At 39.0% G+C, this 17,455-nt stretch overlaps 2 protein-coding genes across 4 annotated transcripts in view; both read right to left on the bottom strand.

Annotated features, from left to right (window-relative positions):
• Positions 1–5,618, bottom strand: part of carmil2 (capping protein regulator and myosin 1 linker 2) — a 54,544-nt gene extending 48,926 nt beyond the window's left edge. For both annotated transcript variants that reach the window (XM_065283183.1, XM_065283182.1), the window contains exons 1-3: positions 5,494–5,618; positions 5,151–5,245; positions 3,961–4,011 (exon numbers count right to left, since the gene is read on the bottom strand). In XM_065283183.1, coding sequence (XP_065139255.1) covers positions 3,961–4,011; positions 5,151–5,245; positions 5,494–5,530 — 183 coding nt within the window. In that variant the 5' untranslated portion in view covers positions 5,531–5,618. The remainder of the gene's footprint in view (positions 1–3,960; positions 4,012–5,150; positions 5,246–5,493) is intronic.
• Positions 5,619–8,779: 3,161 nt separating this feature from the next.
• Positions 8,780–16,658, bottom strand: ctcf (CCCTC-binding factor (zinc finger protein)). 2 transcript variants are annotated; one of them, XM_065283187.2, is made up of 12 exons: positions 16,502–16,658; positions 13,724–14,287; positions 13,301–13,640; positions 13,035–13,205; positions 12,814–12,947; positions 12,594–12,714; positions 12,365–12,514; positions 12,026–12,186; positions 11,381–11,563; positions 11,127–11,271; positions 10,807–11,013; positions 8,780–10,724 (listed from the first exon to the last, which is right to left on the bottom strand). In XM_065283187.2, the coding sequence occupies exons 2-12, from the start codon at positions 14,276–14,278 to the stop codon at positions 10,495–10,497; spliced, it is 2,397 nt and encodes a 798-aa protein (XP_065139259.1). In that variant the 5' UTR covers positions 14,279–14,287; positions 16,502–16,658; the 3' UTR covers positions 8,780–10,494. The 2 variants fall into 2 exon arrangements, with proteins under 2 accessions (XP_065139259.1, XP_065139258.1); XM_065283186.2 differs by lacking the exon at positions 16,502–16,658 and adding an exon at positions 14,964–15,899.
• Between the last annotated feature and the right edge of the window lie 797 nt (positions 16,659–17,455).

The raw sequence follows: 17,455 nt of genomic DNA on the forward strand, positions 1-17,455 counted from the left end.
GTTGTATTAAAATATGTTCTATGTATGTATATCTAAAGTTATAATGAAAGTAATTTTCCCTGGGATTATTCAAAGTATTTCTGCTTCTGATTAATAGCGCATATATTTATCTGATAACTGATGATGTCTGTATGTTTCAGACCCTGGCTGTGTGCACTGAAGTGTATATGACAATAAAGTATTAAAACTCAATGTATTTATTTTTAAAATGTATTTTAAATAGGCCTATAGGCTCATAGGTTTTTTGTTAAAAAAAAATTATTTCACAGCACCCCCTGTTCAAAACATCAAAACTTCCAAACTTTTTACAATTAAACTAGATTATCTTTAATCCTGTTGCTCCATTACTTTAAACTTTGTTTTAAATCTCTGATTAACTTTAATGTTTGATGAGTTCAAATAGATTTTCTACAATTAAATATGTGGCTAAATCATCAGAAACAGACACCGCGAGCGTGGTGGCACTATTCAAAGATGCGTTTATTATAACGTCTCAACAGAGTGAGTTTGACGGCTTAAAAATATTACTTAACACTACCAGTGACAGCTCCCGATGCTCGTATGCGCTTCTCCTCTGTCATGCGCGCTCCAGTCAGAAACTGAGAGCAGTGAATAAACGGACACACGGCGGTGCTTCATGACAAATGCGTCGCGTCGGCACATCTTGTTCATTCATTATATCACAATAACTGAGCTTCGCAATATTTCCTGCCACATTGCTTCGTTAATCAATACAATTGATTGTTTTAATGATTGTCAAATGTTTTTATTTGAATAAGATCTTTAGATTACCGATGTATAGTGATTTATAATATAGGCTACAAAAAAATATATTACATTTGCCTGCATAAACTGTTTATTTTCTTTATGAAGGACAACGTCAACATTTGTTGCTGTTTAATTACACCGGCAGATTCATCAGCGCAGATGATGGGTTTAGCATAAATAAGTTTTAATCTATATTATAAGGTTTGTAAGCTGTGTTTAAATGTAAGTGGTGCAACACAACTCGAAGTAAAATTAAACTGAGATAAACAAACCATATTTTAGCTCTAAACTCTGCTTATTTTAATCTGTGCAACCCACGCTGAATCCTGCGCAGCGTGAGGAGGTCCATAGTGTATTTTAACTACAGTAGGTTAAATCATAACATGAAAACTTTATCTCGTGATTTGTGTCATCACGACATACTGCAACATTATCTAACGTGTGTTTGAAAAAATTATGTAGGCTAATCGTCCTTTGCTTTTTTCTGGGGTGCATTTTCCCTTACGAAAATTAACCATGGTTTTACTACAGTTAAAACCAAAAAACCATGGTAACTGTAGTAAAACCATAGTAACTACAAAATAACCATGGTTTTGACAATCATGGTTTTCAAAAACCATAGTTAAACCATAGTTAGTGAAGTAAAACCATGGTTTTGCTGATAGTAATCAATACACCAAAAAACCATGGTTACTACACTTTTACCACAATAAAACCATGGTTAATTTTCGTGGGTTATCCCAGACGGCGTAATAGCAAAAGTAAATGAACAAACGAAACTTCACAAGAGCAACAAGAGATTTGAAGCTCATGCAGACACGCTCTGTGATCAGTGGCGGAGCCAGAGGGGTGTCCAGGGTGGCACTGGACACCCTTGACAGGTCACTGGCCACCCCGTGTGCCACCCCAAATTTAATGCGCTACTTTCACTTAATCCCTATGTTTATTTTCGACGTGCGGCAGCGCAGCACATTGTTAAAAACATTATGAATATTAACCCTCCCTGCGGTCGCGGCGCAAACTCTTTATTTTTCAATCACTGCGCAAAGAGACTTGGATTACTCTGCTGATTTTGGACATACAGATATTAGTTATACATCATTTAAAACGTTAAGTTGTCATTTTTTGTATGTCTATAAAAACTGAATGTTGTGCTTTTCACAAAATTAAGAAAATACTGCGCGTTCATCGTGATGTCTTTTCAAAAACACGTCAGAAAAATTACTGTAACTTAACGAATACTTTTCATACCATCAGAATATAAATGTCATGTCTACATAATTGGAATCTCTTTAAAATTATGTAAGTGAAGTCGTACATTGCTAATACTACATGATTTCACCGTATGCTGGAAGTGTGGTAATTTTCTTGTGGACTGAATAAAGTCTAAGATTGCCAATTCTGTTTACAACAAAACCCAGCACCATGTTTTCATTCTTGATGTGATATTTATAGGCTACTGTATGATTGTTAATTCGACTGGATTGCCACATTGAACTTGAAAGAGCGTTGCGCATATCCGATAGAGCGCGTGGACAGCAAGAGCTTACGCCTTCATGCTCGCAACTTCGCGTCTTTTTGGTTTAAACGGACAAATGCTCATATGTCAAAATAGCTGTCTTGGTGATTTTCATACTTAACATTTGGTTACTGTACGTCTTAAACGAATAAACATTGTATTGCATTCGGATCTTAGCCTAACCTGTTGAAGTCTCTCTGTCATTAAAGTTAATTAAATATCAAAAGAAAAAAGAAAACTTTTGCATCTTCTGTATCTTCGTAAATAAACATCCTTGTGTAGAGCTCTGCTATTTGAAGTAAGTTTAAGGTTTATCATGGAGTTTAGATTTCCTGATCTTTTGCTTCATTAAAGGGATAGTTCACAAAATGAAAATAATTTTTACATCCTTATGTTGTTCTAAACCTGTACGAATTTCTTTTTTCTGATGAACACAAAAGAAGATATTTTAATAAATGATTGTATGCACACAGCTGTAACCATTGACTTCCATAGTAGGAACAAAAACAACATGATGGAATTCAATGGATATACCATTAATTGTGTGCTTACCATCATTTATCAAAATATATTCTTTTGTATTTATTAAAATAAAATACAGGTTTAGAACAACATAAGGGTGAGTAAATGATGACAGAATTTTCATTTTTGGGTGAATCCCTTTTACAGACAGTAAATCAGATGTAAGAAATACAGTAGAAAGATTTTATTTAGATTGATTATGTTTAGATCTAATGCGATCAAAAGATTAATTTATGCTTTCTTGATACATGGTTACACGTCATTTTCTTTTATGGACTATGGACCCCCTAAAGTAGCTTTGGCCACCCCCTGGCCACCCCATTAAAAAAATTCTAGTTCCGCCACTGTCTGTGATTGGCTGAATGTTAGTTCACTCAAATCTAAGTAACAAATCAGAGAACACTGTACATGACGCACTGCCCTGTTGCTCGTTGGAGCTCGCCTCCGTCTCTCATTAAAAATGTATGACTTCTGGCCACTTTGATGCTTGGTGGCCTTGTGAACGCACAGTAAAAGTGGGGGGGTCGTGACCCCCCCGTCCCCCCCGGTTTAACATGTTTCATGAATTTTTTATTTATTTTTAGTATACGTATTCAGTATCATAGGTACATCTTTGACGTTTATAACAAACCAATCCGTTTGAAAATCGGTAAAAAATTAAGCAAGTTATGGTCATTTAAAAGTACCTGCATCATTATAACTCAATGCTACGAGTGAGCGAGCGCCCTGTCCTAAGATGGCCGCCAAAATGCGGACGTTCAACTCAATTGGCCATCAGCGCGGACGAGCCATCTAGCCTTTATATACATATCTATGGCTCAGACTCTTTTTGCCACTCACTGTGCGTAACCCCATTTACTTTCGCCGAAGGTGACGTCACATGCATAACATTGAGTAACATTAAAAAGAGCGCCTATTTTAATTTTTTTAATTTTTAAAAATATATTATCTTTTTTGATGTCTTGTTAAAAATGTAAATGTTGTATGTTATGTTCAATATCTAATAAAAAAGCTGTTTAAAAAAACAACATTAAAAGAGCGCCGTTCCAGACATCATTTCTGGGTGAGGTAGAGGTAGGAAATATCAAATTCACAGAATTAGGCATTGCTCTTTGCTATAAACACTTATTATCAAGTAAAGTGTTTCTAACCTTTACTGGATGATTGCTGTGTAATAAATATGCCCTCCATTGAGACATGACCTGTAAAAAAACAAACACAACCAAAAACGTAAATAATGTATTGTTTTGGATCTAGCGCCATCTACTGGTGCATACAAAGAGTTCACAACGACAATGCAGCAACTTCCTTTCAGTTTTGCTATTAAATCAGGTTTTTTTAGCTAAGTAATCTATCTGATAAGATAGATGTTTATGTTAGTTTTTTTTAATAATACTTTTTATAAATATACACTGCCTGTTCACTGCCTATTCCTCTACTTAAGACAGTATAAAGCATGTAACCCTTAAATGATGAATAAACAGTTTCACAAATGAAAAATGCAATGCTGTCATCTTGCATCACTTCACCCTGATGCTTTGATAACCATAAGAGATTTCAATCTTCACCACTGCCAGTGTTGATCTATAGTGTGCAAAAAAACCTTCAGAAACACACTCAAGTGGTAAATTATACAGTACTTAAGCTTAAAACCCAAGACAACTTTTAGCCCTGGTTTCACAGAAAAGGCTTAAGGCTAGTCCTAGACTAAAACATAAGTTTGATCTGTCTAAACTGAAAATAACTTTCAGCACTTACAGATCTTAAAAAATGCCAGTGATTTGTATCAAGATACACCCCAGTAATGTCTTTTTCTGGAGCATATTTATAATAGATGCTATATATGTCAGAGGTCACACGCCTCTGGAGCAACTAGGGGTTAAGTGTCTTGCTCAGGGACACAATGGTGTATCACAGTGGATTCGAACCTGGGTCTCCCACACCAAAGGTGAGTGTCTTATCCACTGCGCCATCACCACCCCGGTTTAACTAAGGTATAGTCCTGGCTTTAGCAAATCGTTGTCTGTGAAACCAGGCCTTAGTGTGCTAAACCTGATCCATGTAATGCCAATATCTTGGGTGCTTCAATGAAAAAAAGATGTGACTTTATATGTACCACAAATACATATTTGTATATGTACCTGTACCACAAATAACTTAATACATTTTTGACCTAAAAAATAACTAAATATTTTTTGTTCTGAATCATGTTGTTGCTATATTTCAATTAAAATCTTAATCTGGTTTCAGTCTGTTGGACAGAAGTCTGTAATTACAAAATCTTTAGTCTGTGATTTAATACGCATTAAAAATGTGTTTATGACGGTTAAGTCAGTCATACCAAAACTCTGCTCTCTGCTCGTCCCTTGCACAGGTTTAGATGCACCAAACCCATGAACTTAACCCTTTGTGGCTTCAGATACTGGGTTATGCTTTCTGTAAAATATCCACACATAAGCTTTTAAACACATTTAAAAAAATGTAACATTAAAATAAACACATGCACAAACCAAGAACAGCTTTTTTACACAGCACCCAAATTAGTTCCTAGAATATCAAAGTTTTTAGTGAAGTATTAGGTACAGGCATGATATCTGAGCATCTCAGGATATAATAAAGGTTTAAATGATATCAAAGACTATTAATATCTGCATTTTAGTTGTAGGTTTTAATATGTGCCATACCTTTAAAGCAAAAAGGGACTTCTGTCTGCGCTGCCATGTCTGTTCGGTCTATTGGTGGCAAGACGGGCCAACACTAGCAAATTTCACATGCGTAAGTGACACACTCATACACACACACATCCTGCTGCTTTATGATTCATGCACATGGGGAAAACCACAGCTTGAGAGTACAGGTCTGAGACAGGATGTGACACCTGAACTACATGAAGAGCACCCTGTGACAGCTACATTAAAATCTGCAATGATATCCCAAAGACAGTTTCACACTGCTAAAATGTTTCACACATAAAACAATCTCTTCAACACCAATGCAGTGCAAATGTGAAAAAAAAACCAGTGCTTGCAGATTAACTTAGAAATTATGGTATATTAAAATGTTAATGTTGCATACTGTCCTAGCTAAAATATAAAGAGATGTGTTACTATATGGCTGTGCTGAACATAATCAGAATTTGTTGTTATAAATAACTAGATGCTTAAGAAAATGCATATTGTATTTTGCTAAATAGTCATTTCTCAACTCAGCATCTCCCCCTGGTGGAACAAAATACTCACTACACTCTACTTTAAAGGGGACATTTCACAAGATTTTTTTAAGATGTAAAATAAATCTTTGGTGTCCCTAGAGTACATATGTGAAGTTTTAGCTCAAAATACCATATAGACAATTTATTACAACATGTTAATATTGCCACTTAGGTGTGAGCAAAAATGTGCCGTTTTTATGTGTGTCCTTTCGAATGCAATTAAGCTGATCTCTGCACTAAATGGCAGTGCCATGGTTGGATAGTGCAGATTAAGAAGCTGTACTATAATAAAATGATCCCCTTCTGACATCACAAGGGGAGCCCAATTTAAATGACCTAGTAGGCTTGTTCGACTTCACATGGCACGGCAAGAACCAACAGGCGGTTGATACCACAAGTGCGACTCGAAGGCAGACTCCTATGCTTCGTATGCTTTTGAACTGCTCTCACGGTATTTGGCTGTCATTCGCCTGTTGTATCTTGTGGAGCCACGTAAAGCCGAACAAGCCAGTTTTTGTCACATGCTTGCAGAGAATGGTTTAACAAAAGTAAATTACTGGGTTGTTTTTTATCACATTTTCTAGGTTGATAGAAGCATTGGGGACACAATTTTAGCACTTATACATAGAAAAATGTCTTCACAACTTCAACATGAAGCCCAGCCGGTTTCAGACCAACAACCCCAGCTGCCCCCATCTTATGTACTTATCCATATATATATTTCCTCACTGTATATATATATAGTGAGGAAAATAAGTATTTGAACACCCCACTATTTTTCAAGTTCTCCCACTTAAAAATCATGGAGGGGTCTGAAATTGTCATCGTAGGTTCATGTCCACTGTGAGAGACATAATCTAAAAAAATCCAGGAATCACCATATATGATTTTTTACCTATTTAATTGTATGATACAGCTGAAAATAAGTATTTGAACACCTGTCTATCAGCTAGAATTCTGACCCTCAAAGACCTTCTAGTCTGCCTTTAAAATATCCACATCCACTCCATTTATTATCCTAAATGAGATTCACCTGTTTGAGGTCGTTAGCTGCATAAAGACACCTGTCCACCCCATACAATCAGTAAGAATCCAACTACTTACATGGCCAAGACCAAAGAGCTGTCCAAATACACTACAGACAAAATTGTACACCTCAACAAGGCTGGAAAGCGCTACGGGGAAATTGCCAAGCAGCTTGGTGAAAAAAGGTCCACTGTTGGAGCAATCATTAGAAAATGGAAGAAGCTAAACATGACTGTCAATCTCCCTCGGAATGGGGCTCCATGCAAAATCGCACCTTGTGGGGTCTCAATGATCCTAAGAAAGGTGAGAAATCAGCCCAGGACTACACGTGAGGAGCTGGTCAATGACCTGAAAAGAGCTGGGACCACCGTTTCCAAGGTTACTGTTGGTAATACACCAAGACGTCATTGCTTGAAATCATGCATGGCACGGAAGGTTCCCCTGCTTAAACCAGCACATGTTCAGGCCCGTCTTAAGTTTGCCAATAACCATTTGGATGATCCAGAGGAGTCATGGGAGAAAGTCATGTGGTCAGATGAGACCAAAATATAACTTTTTGGTCATAATTCCACTAAACGTGTTTGGAGGAAGAAGAATGATGAGTCCCATCCCAAGAACACCATCCCTACCTTGAAGCATGGAGGTGATAGCATTGTGCTTTGGGGATGTTTTCCTGCACATGGGACAGGGCGACTGCACTGTATTAAGGAGAGGATGACCGGGGGCCATGTATTGCGAGATTTTGGGGAACAACCTCCTTCCCTCAGTTAGAGCATTGAAGATGGGTCGAGGCTGGGTCTTCCAACACGACAATGACCTGAAGCACACAGCCAGGATAACCGAGGAGTGGCTCTGTAAGAAGCATATCAAGGTTCTGGGGTGGCCTAGCCAGTCTCCAGACCTAAACCCAATAGAGAATCTTTGGAGGGAGCTCAAACTCTGTGTTTCTCAGCGACAGGCCAGAAACCGGACTAATGTAGAGAAGATCTGTGTGGAGGAGTGGGCCAAAATCCCCCCTGCAGTGTGTGAAAAACTACAGGAATCGTTTGACCTCAAACAAAGGCTACTGTACCAAATATTAACATTGATTTTCTCAGGTGTTCAAATACTTATTAGCAGCTGTATCATACAAATAAATAGTTTAAAAATTATAAATTGTGATTTTTGGATGTTTTCAGATTGTCTCTCACAGTGGACCTACAATGACAATTTCAGACCTCTCCATGATTTCTAAGTGGGAGTACTTGTAAAATAGAAGTGTGTTTAAATTCTTATTTTCCTCACTGTACATATACATTATGTTTGAATTCACAAAAAATTGTTAAAATCGTACCTACCTAATATATAGAATCAGCTGGCTCTCTCCCAAGGGGTTTTTCTCCTTCTAGGACTTATCACCCACAGGGTTTTTCTAAACCCCTGTGGAGTCAGCTGACACTTGTTGGCTTAACTTAACACGCTCTTGTATATTTTAACTATACTAGCGAGCGAAGTAAAAATTTAATCTTAAAACATAAACAGCAGAATCTATGGGTATGATTTTAGTGTTTTTTCCTGCATCTATTAATATAAAGCTGCTTTGAAACAATTAGACAATTGTGAAAAGCGCTATATAAATAAAATCGAATTACTTTATAGCATAGGATTTATTTATCCAATTATTCATCTACCATAAATTTTTTGTTGCAAAATATGTAACTGCTAAGAGGAAATGGAGGAAAACAGACAAATGCTGACATAGGACAATATTTTTTATTAGCTGTACAGCAATACATTCTCCACACCATCTTATCTCATCTGCCCTTTATGACCCACCCAGCCATAACAAATGTCTTTATAATGTTGGTTTTCTGCCCATTGTAAAATTCACACAGTACAGCTAGGTAAAAAAACAAAATGCATATTAACCTAGAATTTTTAAGAGCTTAAAAAAAGAAAGCAATTTAAATGCAATTACATGTTGGAGGAAAACATCATTGTGAATCAGAAAAAGAAGATCAGAAATGGAAAAAAAATGACATGGCCTTTTTTTAAACAATTGACAAACTTTTTACAAATTATCCAAGCATCCCCTTCTAGAAACAGATCGTATCAAAATATCTTCCTCAAACAACCATATTAAACTACTTAAATAAGATGTGGTCTGATATATCTTTGTAAACTGCAAGACATCTTTTAATAGCCTATGTAATGTTTTAAATGACCAATTTTAAGGTTACATAGTTCAGTATTATGGGCTGGTTGTAGGCAACCACATCAAAACAGATTCAAATGATCTATAAGACAAGCAACTGTTGTTTTCCCAGTTCGATCCCTTTTCCTCCTTTTACAAAGCTAGAACAAAATCCAACATTGAAACCAATTCATCAGATGGAATAACAAAAACCACTCGTGGCTTTAAAGCGATGGCAAAAAGTTTATATTCAACACGAAGCCAAACAAGCTAGTCGAGCAGATTCAAATGCATCGATTCAAGCTACAGAAGGAAAAAAAGAAAATGGGTTATGCAGCCTACATGATTCCTCTGGCTTTAATTTTCCCTGCAAGTAAATGAAAGCTGTCAAGTGGTGTTGCATGTTTCCAAACAAACAACTACTGTTAAAAGCCATTAACATAGCAGTCAGGTCATCAAATCACTAGAAAAAGATTAAAATGTTCATAATAAAACAAAAAATAAAAATTATTTACAAGCAAGACTAGCAGAGATTACCTTTTTTGTACATCTTTATCAACCGCATTTTTTAGAAATATGAATGAATGTCCCTAGCTTGACAATTTGATGGCTACATTTCTACTCTCGCTAACATTATCAACTGCGACCAGTGAAACAGCACATGAGGAACAAACAGCGAATAACTGTAATCATAAAATGTCAAACATTTAAAGGATTTTCTTGGACAGATGGGTTAAAATAACCCATTTGTACAGCAGTGACAGCGATTCTAGATATCAAGGCAGGCACAAATTAAATATTTCTTAATATTGCCATAGCAATGTCCGATTTGAAAAACATACACGTCAGGTTAGCTGGAAAACGTTTAGATGCATGTAGCACACCAACTCGAGTCGCTCTAATCTCATCTCTCAAAGTACATAGTACACACAGCAAAAAAAAAAAAAAAAAAAAGTTAAAAAACTACTGCTATGACAGGAAAATGTATTTCCATGCGTGGTTTTGTAATCCTCATGAGTATAAATGTTACGAAAGACGAATTGTAAGAACTTTAAGAAGTCAGATTTGATAGGAAATGGGAATACAACATGTCTTCTTTGCTTTGACATCAGGCTATAAACACGAGGATTCAAAAGAAAAGAAGCGTGGTTTTGAAAGAGATAAGAAAAGAGAAGCATGTAAGCATGTGTGTATATAATTAGTAACACATACACGGATGTGTTTTTTTATGTAAGCAAGTGTGTTCAGCCTTGTGTGTTTAAATGAATCCCCAGATCACCGGTCCATCATGCTAAGGATCATTTCGGGAGTAAGGTCGCCATTAGGTGCAGCTTCAGGGATGGCTATCTGCACTGTTTCTACTTCAGCCTCGATCGCATCCACCTCTTCTACCACCGGCTGGACAGCAACAACAGCTGTATCAGAGGCTTCAGGCTCCTTCTTCACGATGATGTTCTCAATGGCCCCCGTGCTTTCATCCTCCACTTGGATGATGGCAGCAGTAGCTAGAAACAGAAAATGCCATTTACAATCACATTTTTTCACACATCCAAATGGTTTCTCAATATATGCGGCACCACGCGTTACCTGGGGTGGTATTTGGACCAGACTTGACAGGAGAAACCTTGGCTGCATTCTTGGGGGGTCTGCCCCGTTTCCTCTTAACGGGTGGTTCAACTGGAGCAGGGATAGGAATACTGGGTGGAGCCTGTTCCATATCCATCTGATCATCCTCAATAATCTCCTCCTCTTCCTCTTCATCAATGTCTTCCAAGTCAGGCTCTCCATGCTCATCTGCAATCATTTCATATTTACCATAATTCACACAGTGCAACCCATTCTAAAAGTCCTAATATAAGAGTTTTTTTGAAAACATAGCATTGTAAGCACTACAACCAAACACTCACCAGAGTCATCGTCGTCATCATCATCATCCTTTCTAGAGCGCATCTTCCTCTTTCTGCCTCCACGGCCTTTCTTTGGTGGAGTACCATTTTCTCCTTCAGCAGAATCCACGCCAGAGCAGTTTTCAGCATGCCTGGCCATGGTGTTCTATTAAACCACACAAATCAATTAAACTCTTCAATATATTCACTGGAACCTTCAAACATCGAATCTCTTCAAAAAAAAAAAAAAAAAAAAAAAAAAAAAATCATCTTACCTTCCGAGTGAAGGTCTTGCCACACTTGTTGCATACAAACGATGTGGGTACAAATGTAGGGTCATGGTAACGCCTAAAGTGCATGTCCAGGAGCTGTTTCTGCCTGAAGGTCTTATCACATTGGCTACACGCATATGGCTTCTCCCCAGTATGGGTGCGCTTATGCATGACCATGTGGCGCTCCTGTTAACAAAAGGTAGACAAAACTAAGGGAACCATATTTTTCAAGAAGTTAACATAATGTGAGCAGTCCAGCATGGTCTTCAGTAGATCAATAAAGACATTTTGCAGAAACTGGTGCTCTGTGATCCATTTAACGCAATTAAACAAGCTCCGGTTCAATTTCTTGCAAAAAACTTGTCAGTTGGCTTTACAAGTTGTATGTGGGTCACCAGGAGTCATGGGACTCGCTTTTGCATTGGATTTATCTGCTTTTTGAACTCTCAAGGTGCTGGTACCCATTTACTTGCATTATATGAACCTCAGAGCACTGGAGTTTCTGTAAATATCTTCTTTATTGTTCTACTGAAAAAAAAAAGTCGCCAAGATATCCACTGGCCTGAGGCGGAGTAAACAAACAGCAAATTTAAATTTTGGGGTGAACTATCCTTTTAACCCAAACAAAATTAGAGAGAATCCACTAACCTGACGGCATGCATAGTCACACTGGTCACATTTGAATCGCTTCTCATTTTTGTGGGACTTCTGATGCTGAATGAGAGCATAACGCTCATGAAACACAGCATCACAATAACGGCACTTCCTGCCCTGCTCAATGTAGGAATGCTGCTTACGGAGATGTACACCTGTAGAGGGATGCCGCAATAAAAACAACGTTAACTTAATACATCAGCTACGTTTGTAGCTTAAATAAACCACTGCTGAGAAGACAAGAACCGGCATAAAAGCCAAACAAACAGAAAAATTCACCATGTAAACCACAAAGAAAGGGTAAACATAGGCCATAACACTTGAGGGTCTTACCGAGATCACTCTTGCGGGCAATAACTGTGTCACAGTGGGGGCAGTGAAACTTTGCCACATTTTCTGTGTGCTTCTGCAGGATGTGCATCTTCATGGTGCCACTCTGGGTGAAACGTGCATGACAGATGTAGCACTCATAGGGCTTCTCTCCTGTAGAAACAATGGAGTTAATTTAGGACAAAATTGACTCGGACTCCTACATTTGGTAAACTTAGCCCGCGTTGCTGACCTGAGTGTGTCCTCATATGTCTCTTCAGCTTGTAGGTATCTCTGCTGGCATAGCTGCACAAGCTGCACTGGAACGGACGCTCTCCAGTGTGAGAGCGAATGTGACGCTTCAGCTTACTAACCTAAAAAAAAAAAAGTTAATGAGCAGGTATTAAGCAAAACGAAGAACATGAACACTTTCTGAGAAATGAAACAGGAACAATCATTGCTAATTAACAAACCTCCACACTGGCATAGTCACACATGGAGCACTTGAATGGTTTCTCATGAGTGTGCTTGTAGCGTCTGTGCCGCACCAGCTCTCCACTGGTGACAAAGGCCATGTCACAGTCAGTGCACTTATGTGGTCTGGTGCCTGTCAAGAATAAACAGCAAGTATTGGTTAAATTCCTTATTCCATATTATGCACTCTATATAACCCTTTCTTCAAGAGATAATGTACCTGTGTGGGTGTTAAGGTGGTTTCTTAACAAGGTGACGGTCCTGAAGGCTCGACCACAAAGATGGCACTTGTGAGGCCTCTCATCTGTGTGGCTCTTCATGTGGCGGTCCAAGTTTGAGCGCCGTGGGCAGGTGTAACTACACAGCTCACACTGGAATGTCTTCTTAACACCTACACACAAAGGAATATTGGGATTTAGATCTGATACTCTTAAACTTGCTCAAAATTACAAGTCACGCATATTAATGCAAGTCAAAAGCGCTCACCCTTCTTTTTGATTTTGGTTGGTTTGGGTGGTTTCATGTTGCCCACAACTTTCTCAGCATTGACCTCAGAGAGCAATCCTTCCTGCTGTTCTTCTTCAAAGTCATACACAGACACATCCATGTCTTTATCTCCCTCTGTGTTGTAGCGCAGCTTGCTTTTCTTTGTCTTCTTAGTCTTTTTAACAGGTGGTGCGTAGTCTGGATCTTTGGCCCAGTTGGGGTCTTCATTTTGGGCTTCACCCATCTCATCCTCTACTTGCTGTTGAGGCTGCTCCTCTTGGGCCTGGAGCTCATCCTGCTCCACGGTCTCCACTTCTCCATTTGCACCTACCTTAACCACCTTAAGGAGAAAATATCAAATTTAGATTTACCCAGAATAGTCCACATTTTCTTCTATCTACTCATGTTTTAATTGTAACAAACCTGAAAACCCTCAGGCAGCGGCAGAGTGTGACAAATGACCGGCTCTCCATCTTTAGGCATGGCAGTGGCATCCACCAGTGTTCCCTGCAGCTCTTCTACAGTGGCTGCAGTGACGGGCACAGCCGAAACAGGCACCTGCACCAGCTGCAGCTCTCCCAACCCCAACTGTTGCTCTTCCATGTTTACCACCTGTAGGGTGATGATCTGAGTGTCATCAACAGTGGTGACAGTAGCTTCATGCGCAGCGCCGGCAACACCAACAGCTCCTCCGACAGCAGCCTCCATAACTTCTGTCTTCATCTGAAGCAAGGCAGGGTCCAGGGAGTCCATCACCATCATTTCCACACTGCTGTTGACATTAACTACTCCTTCAACCAGTTGCTGCTGGGTCACTACAGCTTCTCCTTCAGTATGGACTTGTTCTAAACCAGCAGCCTGCAGCAGTTCAGCTCCCACCTCTTCATCCTCACGCCGCCTTTGGTATGTCTTACATTCCTTGGCCTTAAAAGCATCCCCTGCCTCTTCAACCACTGCCTCGGTCGGTCCCCCCTCCATGGGTATTACCTTTAGAGAACAAGAGCAAAGACTTGGCATCAAAATGTAGTGTTGGTACACTTGACTTCTCACTGTTGGCTCATGTATACAGTCCCTGCCATACCTCATGCCAACATTGTTTACATTCTAGATTTCTATTTGTTTATTATTATGGTTACTTTGTATTATTATTTCCTCTTTCGTTTCTTGGAACAGATCTACATTTCATTGCAGGCTGTGTGTAAATGTGACAAATAAACAAACTGAATTAAATAAATGACTGCACCCTAACTGTGTAACTTGCACATCAACAATGTCAATGAAGAACAAGCGAGTTGAGTTGACACCTCTATTGCCACCTACGGCAATCATGTTACCTTGGTCAGGGCTCCAGACTAACTTTTTTCACTAGGAGCACAGTAGCCCCCAACTGAAAATTTTAGGGGCGCAACCAGAAAATTTAGGGGCACACACCGCAAATCAACATGCTAACCAAATATTCACATTTCTACCAATTTTCACTGTATTACTAATAAATACTTTGATGACAGATGCATAAAGTACAACGTGCCGTTTCAAATTCAGTGTCACATCACAAAAAATTTACTGGTCGCACATGTGTGACTGGATGTAAAATTCAGTGGCACACTCTCAACTTTTGGTGGCAGTCTGGAGCCCTGCTTGGTGTTTACTAATGTGAGATTACCTGAACCGAAAAGGTATACTTCATCTCTCTACACCTGTGCCTTCACCACTTTCTGTCTCCGATGAGCTACCTGTCTCAATTCTTACTAACTACCTCAACCTGTTGGGGTGCAAATAAATCGAACAATCAGTCTTGATCTGCAGAAGACAAAAAAACATTACATTTCAGGTTACAGTTCATTCAGATCAGCCAATAGCATTTTCTCATCTTCTTCATTCCTTTTGCTGGTATGGAAGATTATGCAATGTAAATTGTTAAATAATAATACAATTCAATGCTATAAAGTCAGTTATTTACAAAACATTAATTATATCTGATTGTAACTCGTTGCAACACAAAAGCTCAGCAAAACTTGAAGCGTGGCTTTCATTTACACCAAGCCACGTTCATGAACTCTTGATCGGGCGCCAGAAAACATCTCATCCGATTTACTTCCTCACTAGACTGCATGATCGCTCGCCCTTGCCAAGACCAGTCACTGCCCAGTCAACCTATGAAACCCACAAAACGGTGCATATGCGTCCACTGTCTACACCACCACACGTTTAAAACACGCTTATGATTTTCCACAGCAAGAGGGCATTCTGAGATGGTTAATCGTGTTTTTGTACCACTACCAGTCGGGTTGTAGAGGGAGCTCTCTCAGTTTTTATCCCTTCAGTCGTTTGTAGCTTGAGGTTAGTCTTTCAATAAGAGCGCACGGACAACGAACACTGCGGCGATTCAGGTGTGTTTTAGGCGATAACCCGCGATACATGTGCGGGTCCGGGATCGCGAGGTAGCACGACTCGGTCTTCCTTTTTAGAAAATGGCCATCGGTATCATTTAGCAACGACATCTTCCTTGTTTGATTTTAATCTGCGCAATAAGCTAGCAGCAATGGAACTTACGCTACAAAACTCAGGACTTGTTTTTTTTTTTTACATAACTTTGACTTTTACTTGTGCTTTATGAGAAATATAAGGAAAACAAAGTGAGGCCACAATAATGGGAGTTTTTTTTATTACCGAACCGACCAAATGTTTCGTCGGCTTGGGTTTGAATCTACGCGAGGAGGGGCGAGATACGTGTGAAATAAATATATTTTACAACTTAAAAACACGCAAAATGTAGTTTCTGAATTTAAAATATTTGTTTTAGACTGTTTGGGTGTGGCATGGTTTGATATTTGTTAAGTTTGAAAGGCATATTAGCTTGGTTGGCTAAGTGCGCGTGCAGAAACGGCGGGTTTCTAAAGACAGGAAACAAAGAGAAGAAACAGAAAATGGACGCCTGGCCTAAAGATTGAAACAAACATCCTGTTGTTAAAATAAGTCATTTTGGCGAAACGTCGTCTAATATAGTTTCAATAGTGCTTAATAGTCGAGCAGAAGCCCGAACTTCTGGGTTATAAATGTTTTTTGCTAAATTTTCGATAACGATAGAGGGAGACAAACACCCCCCGCCAGCCGCCTAGACTGGGAGCCCCATCGTGACACCTAGAGGCCGATTAAAGCTCCTGCAAAACTCCCCCCTTCTGAAAAGTAGTGCTGTTTTACCTGCGTTTGGTGATAAATCGTCGCGTTGAATTCGACAGAAAGCCCAGGGTTTGTTCTTCCTTCAGTACGAGACGAAGTAAAATTGCGTCCTTCACCTCCGACGGTTTTAATCCTCTCCCGCTTTTGCAGAGTAGGCTCCGCACAAAATGGCGGCCCTTAGCGGCTGTTGCGCATGCGCGTCGCTTAGGGGGGCGGTGGCGAGGGGGAGGGCTGTAAACAGAAGCACTGTGCGGATTGGCCGTGTGGGGCGCTACTTTTGAATTACGGATGTGGGCTGTTTTTTTAAGGTTGACGTCTGATCGTTTAGGTTTGTATGCATACTAGTACGTAAAAATGTTTAATCAATTTCCTTGTTTCACGTCTAAACTTGGTGTAAAAATAAGTATTTTGTTATATGTTAACAAAAACAGCAGCCAGGTTTTAGATTTTATCATTTTAATAGTTTCCTTTACAGTTGATGTCAGCAATATCGTTGTCAGACAATATACATATTTAGAGGAAATAAAAGTAAATCAATTCTTTAATGCTGCACAACCTGTAGATAATAATGAAAAATATATTTAAATCTGTCCTGCAGTTTTGGAATCCTAAACCACAGTCTTTAGTTTTAAATAATATCTATCTCAATCTCTTGCTCCCCATACTAATTTGAGGCACTTATACACTGAAGAGGCATTCTTTGTCATGTAAGTCTGAAACAAAGCTAGAAAATGGTGTTATGTAAAAAATAAACCATGCCTGGTTCCAACTCAGAACCTTTCTGTCTAGCAGCACTGGGGAAATGCCCGAGATAAGCATGACTAAATATCACAAAAGCATGGAGAGTTTTACTGAACCTACTACTGCAAAAGGCAGAATTCACCACAGTTGACATCTTTCACTCATAATAATGGTGACATCTTCAGAAAAAGAAAGAAAGAACAGATTCACCACTTTTACAGCAGATATTACATT

Source organism: Paramisgurnus dabryanus, chromosome 9, assembly GCF_030506205.2.
Source record: "Paramisgurnus dabryanus chromosome 9, PD_genome_1.1, whole genome shotgun sequence".
Taxonomy (NCBI): Eukaryota; Metazoa; Chordata; class Actinopteri; order Cypriniformes; family Cobitidae; genus Paramisgurnus; species Paramisgurnus dabryanus.

Coding starts and splice junctions, on each gene's coding strand:
- ctcf (XM_065283186.2), bottom strand. CDS start 14,987: ATGAAGTATACCTTTTCGGTTCAG. Junction 14,288..14,963: donor AGTATACCTTTTCGGTTCAG/GTAATCTCACAT, acceptor TGTTCTCTAAAG/GTAATACCCATGGAGGGGGG. Junction 12,715..12,813: donor GTGACTATGCCAGTGTGGAG/GTTTGTTAATTA, acceptor TTTTTTTTTTAG/GTTAGTAAGCTGAAGCGTCA.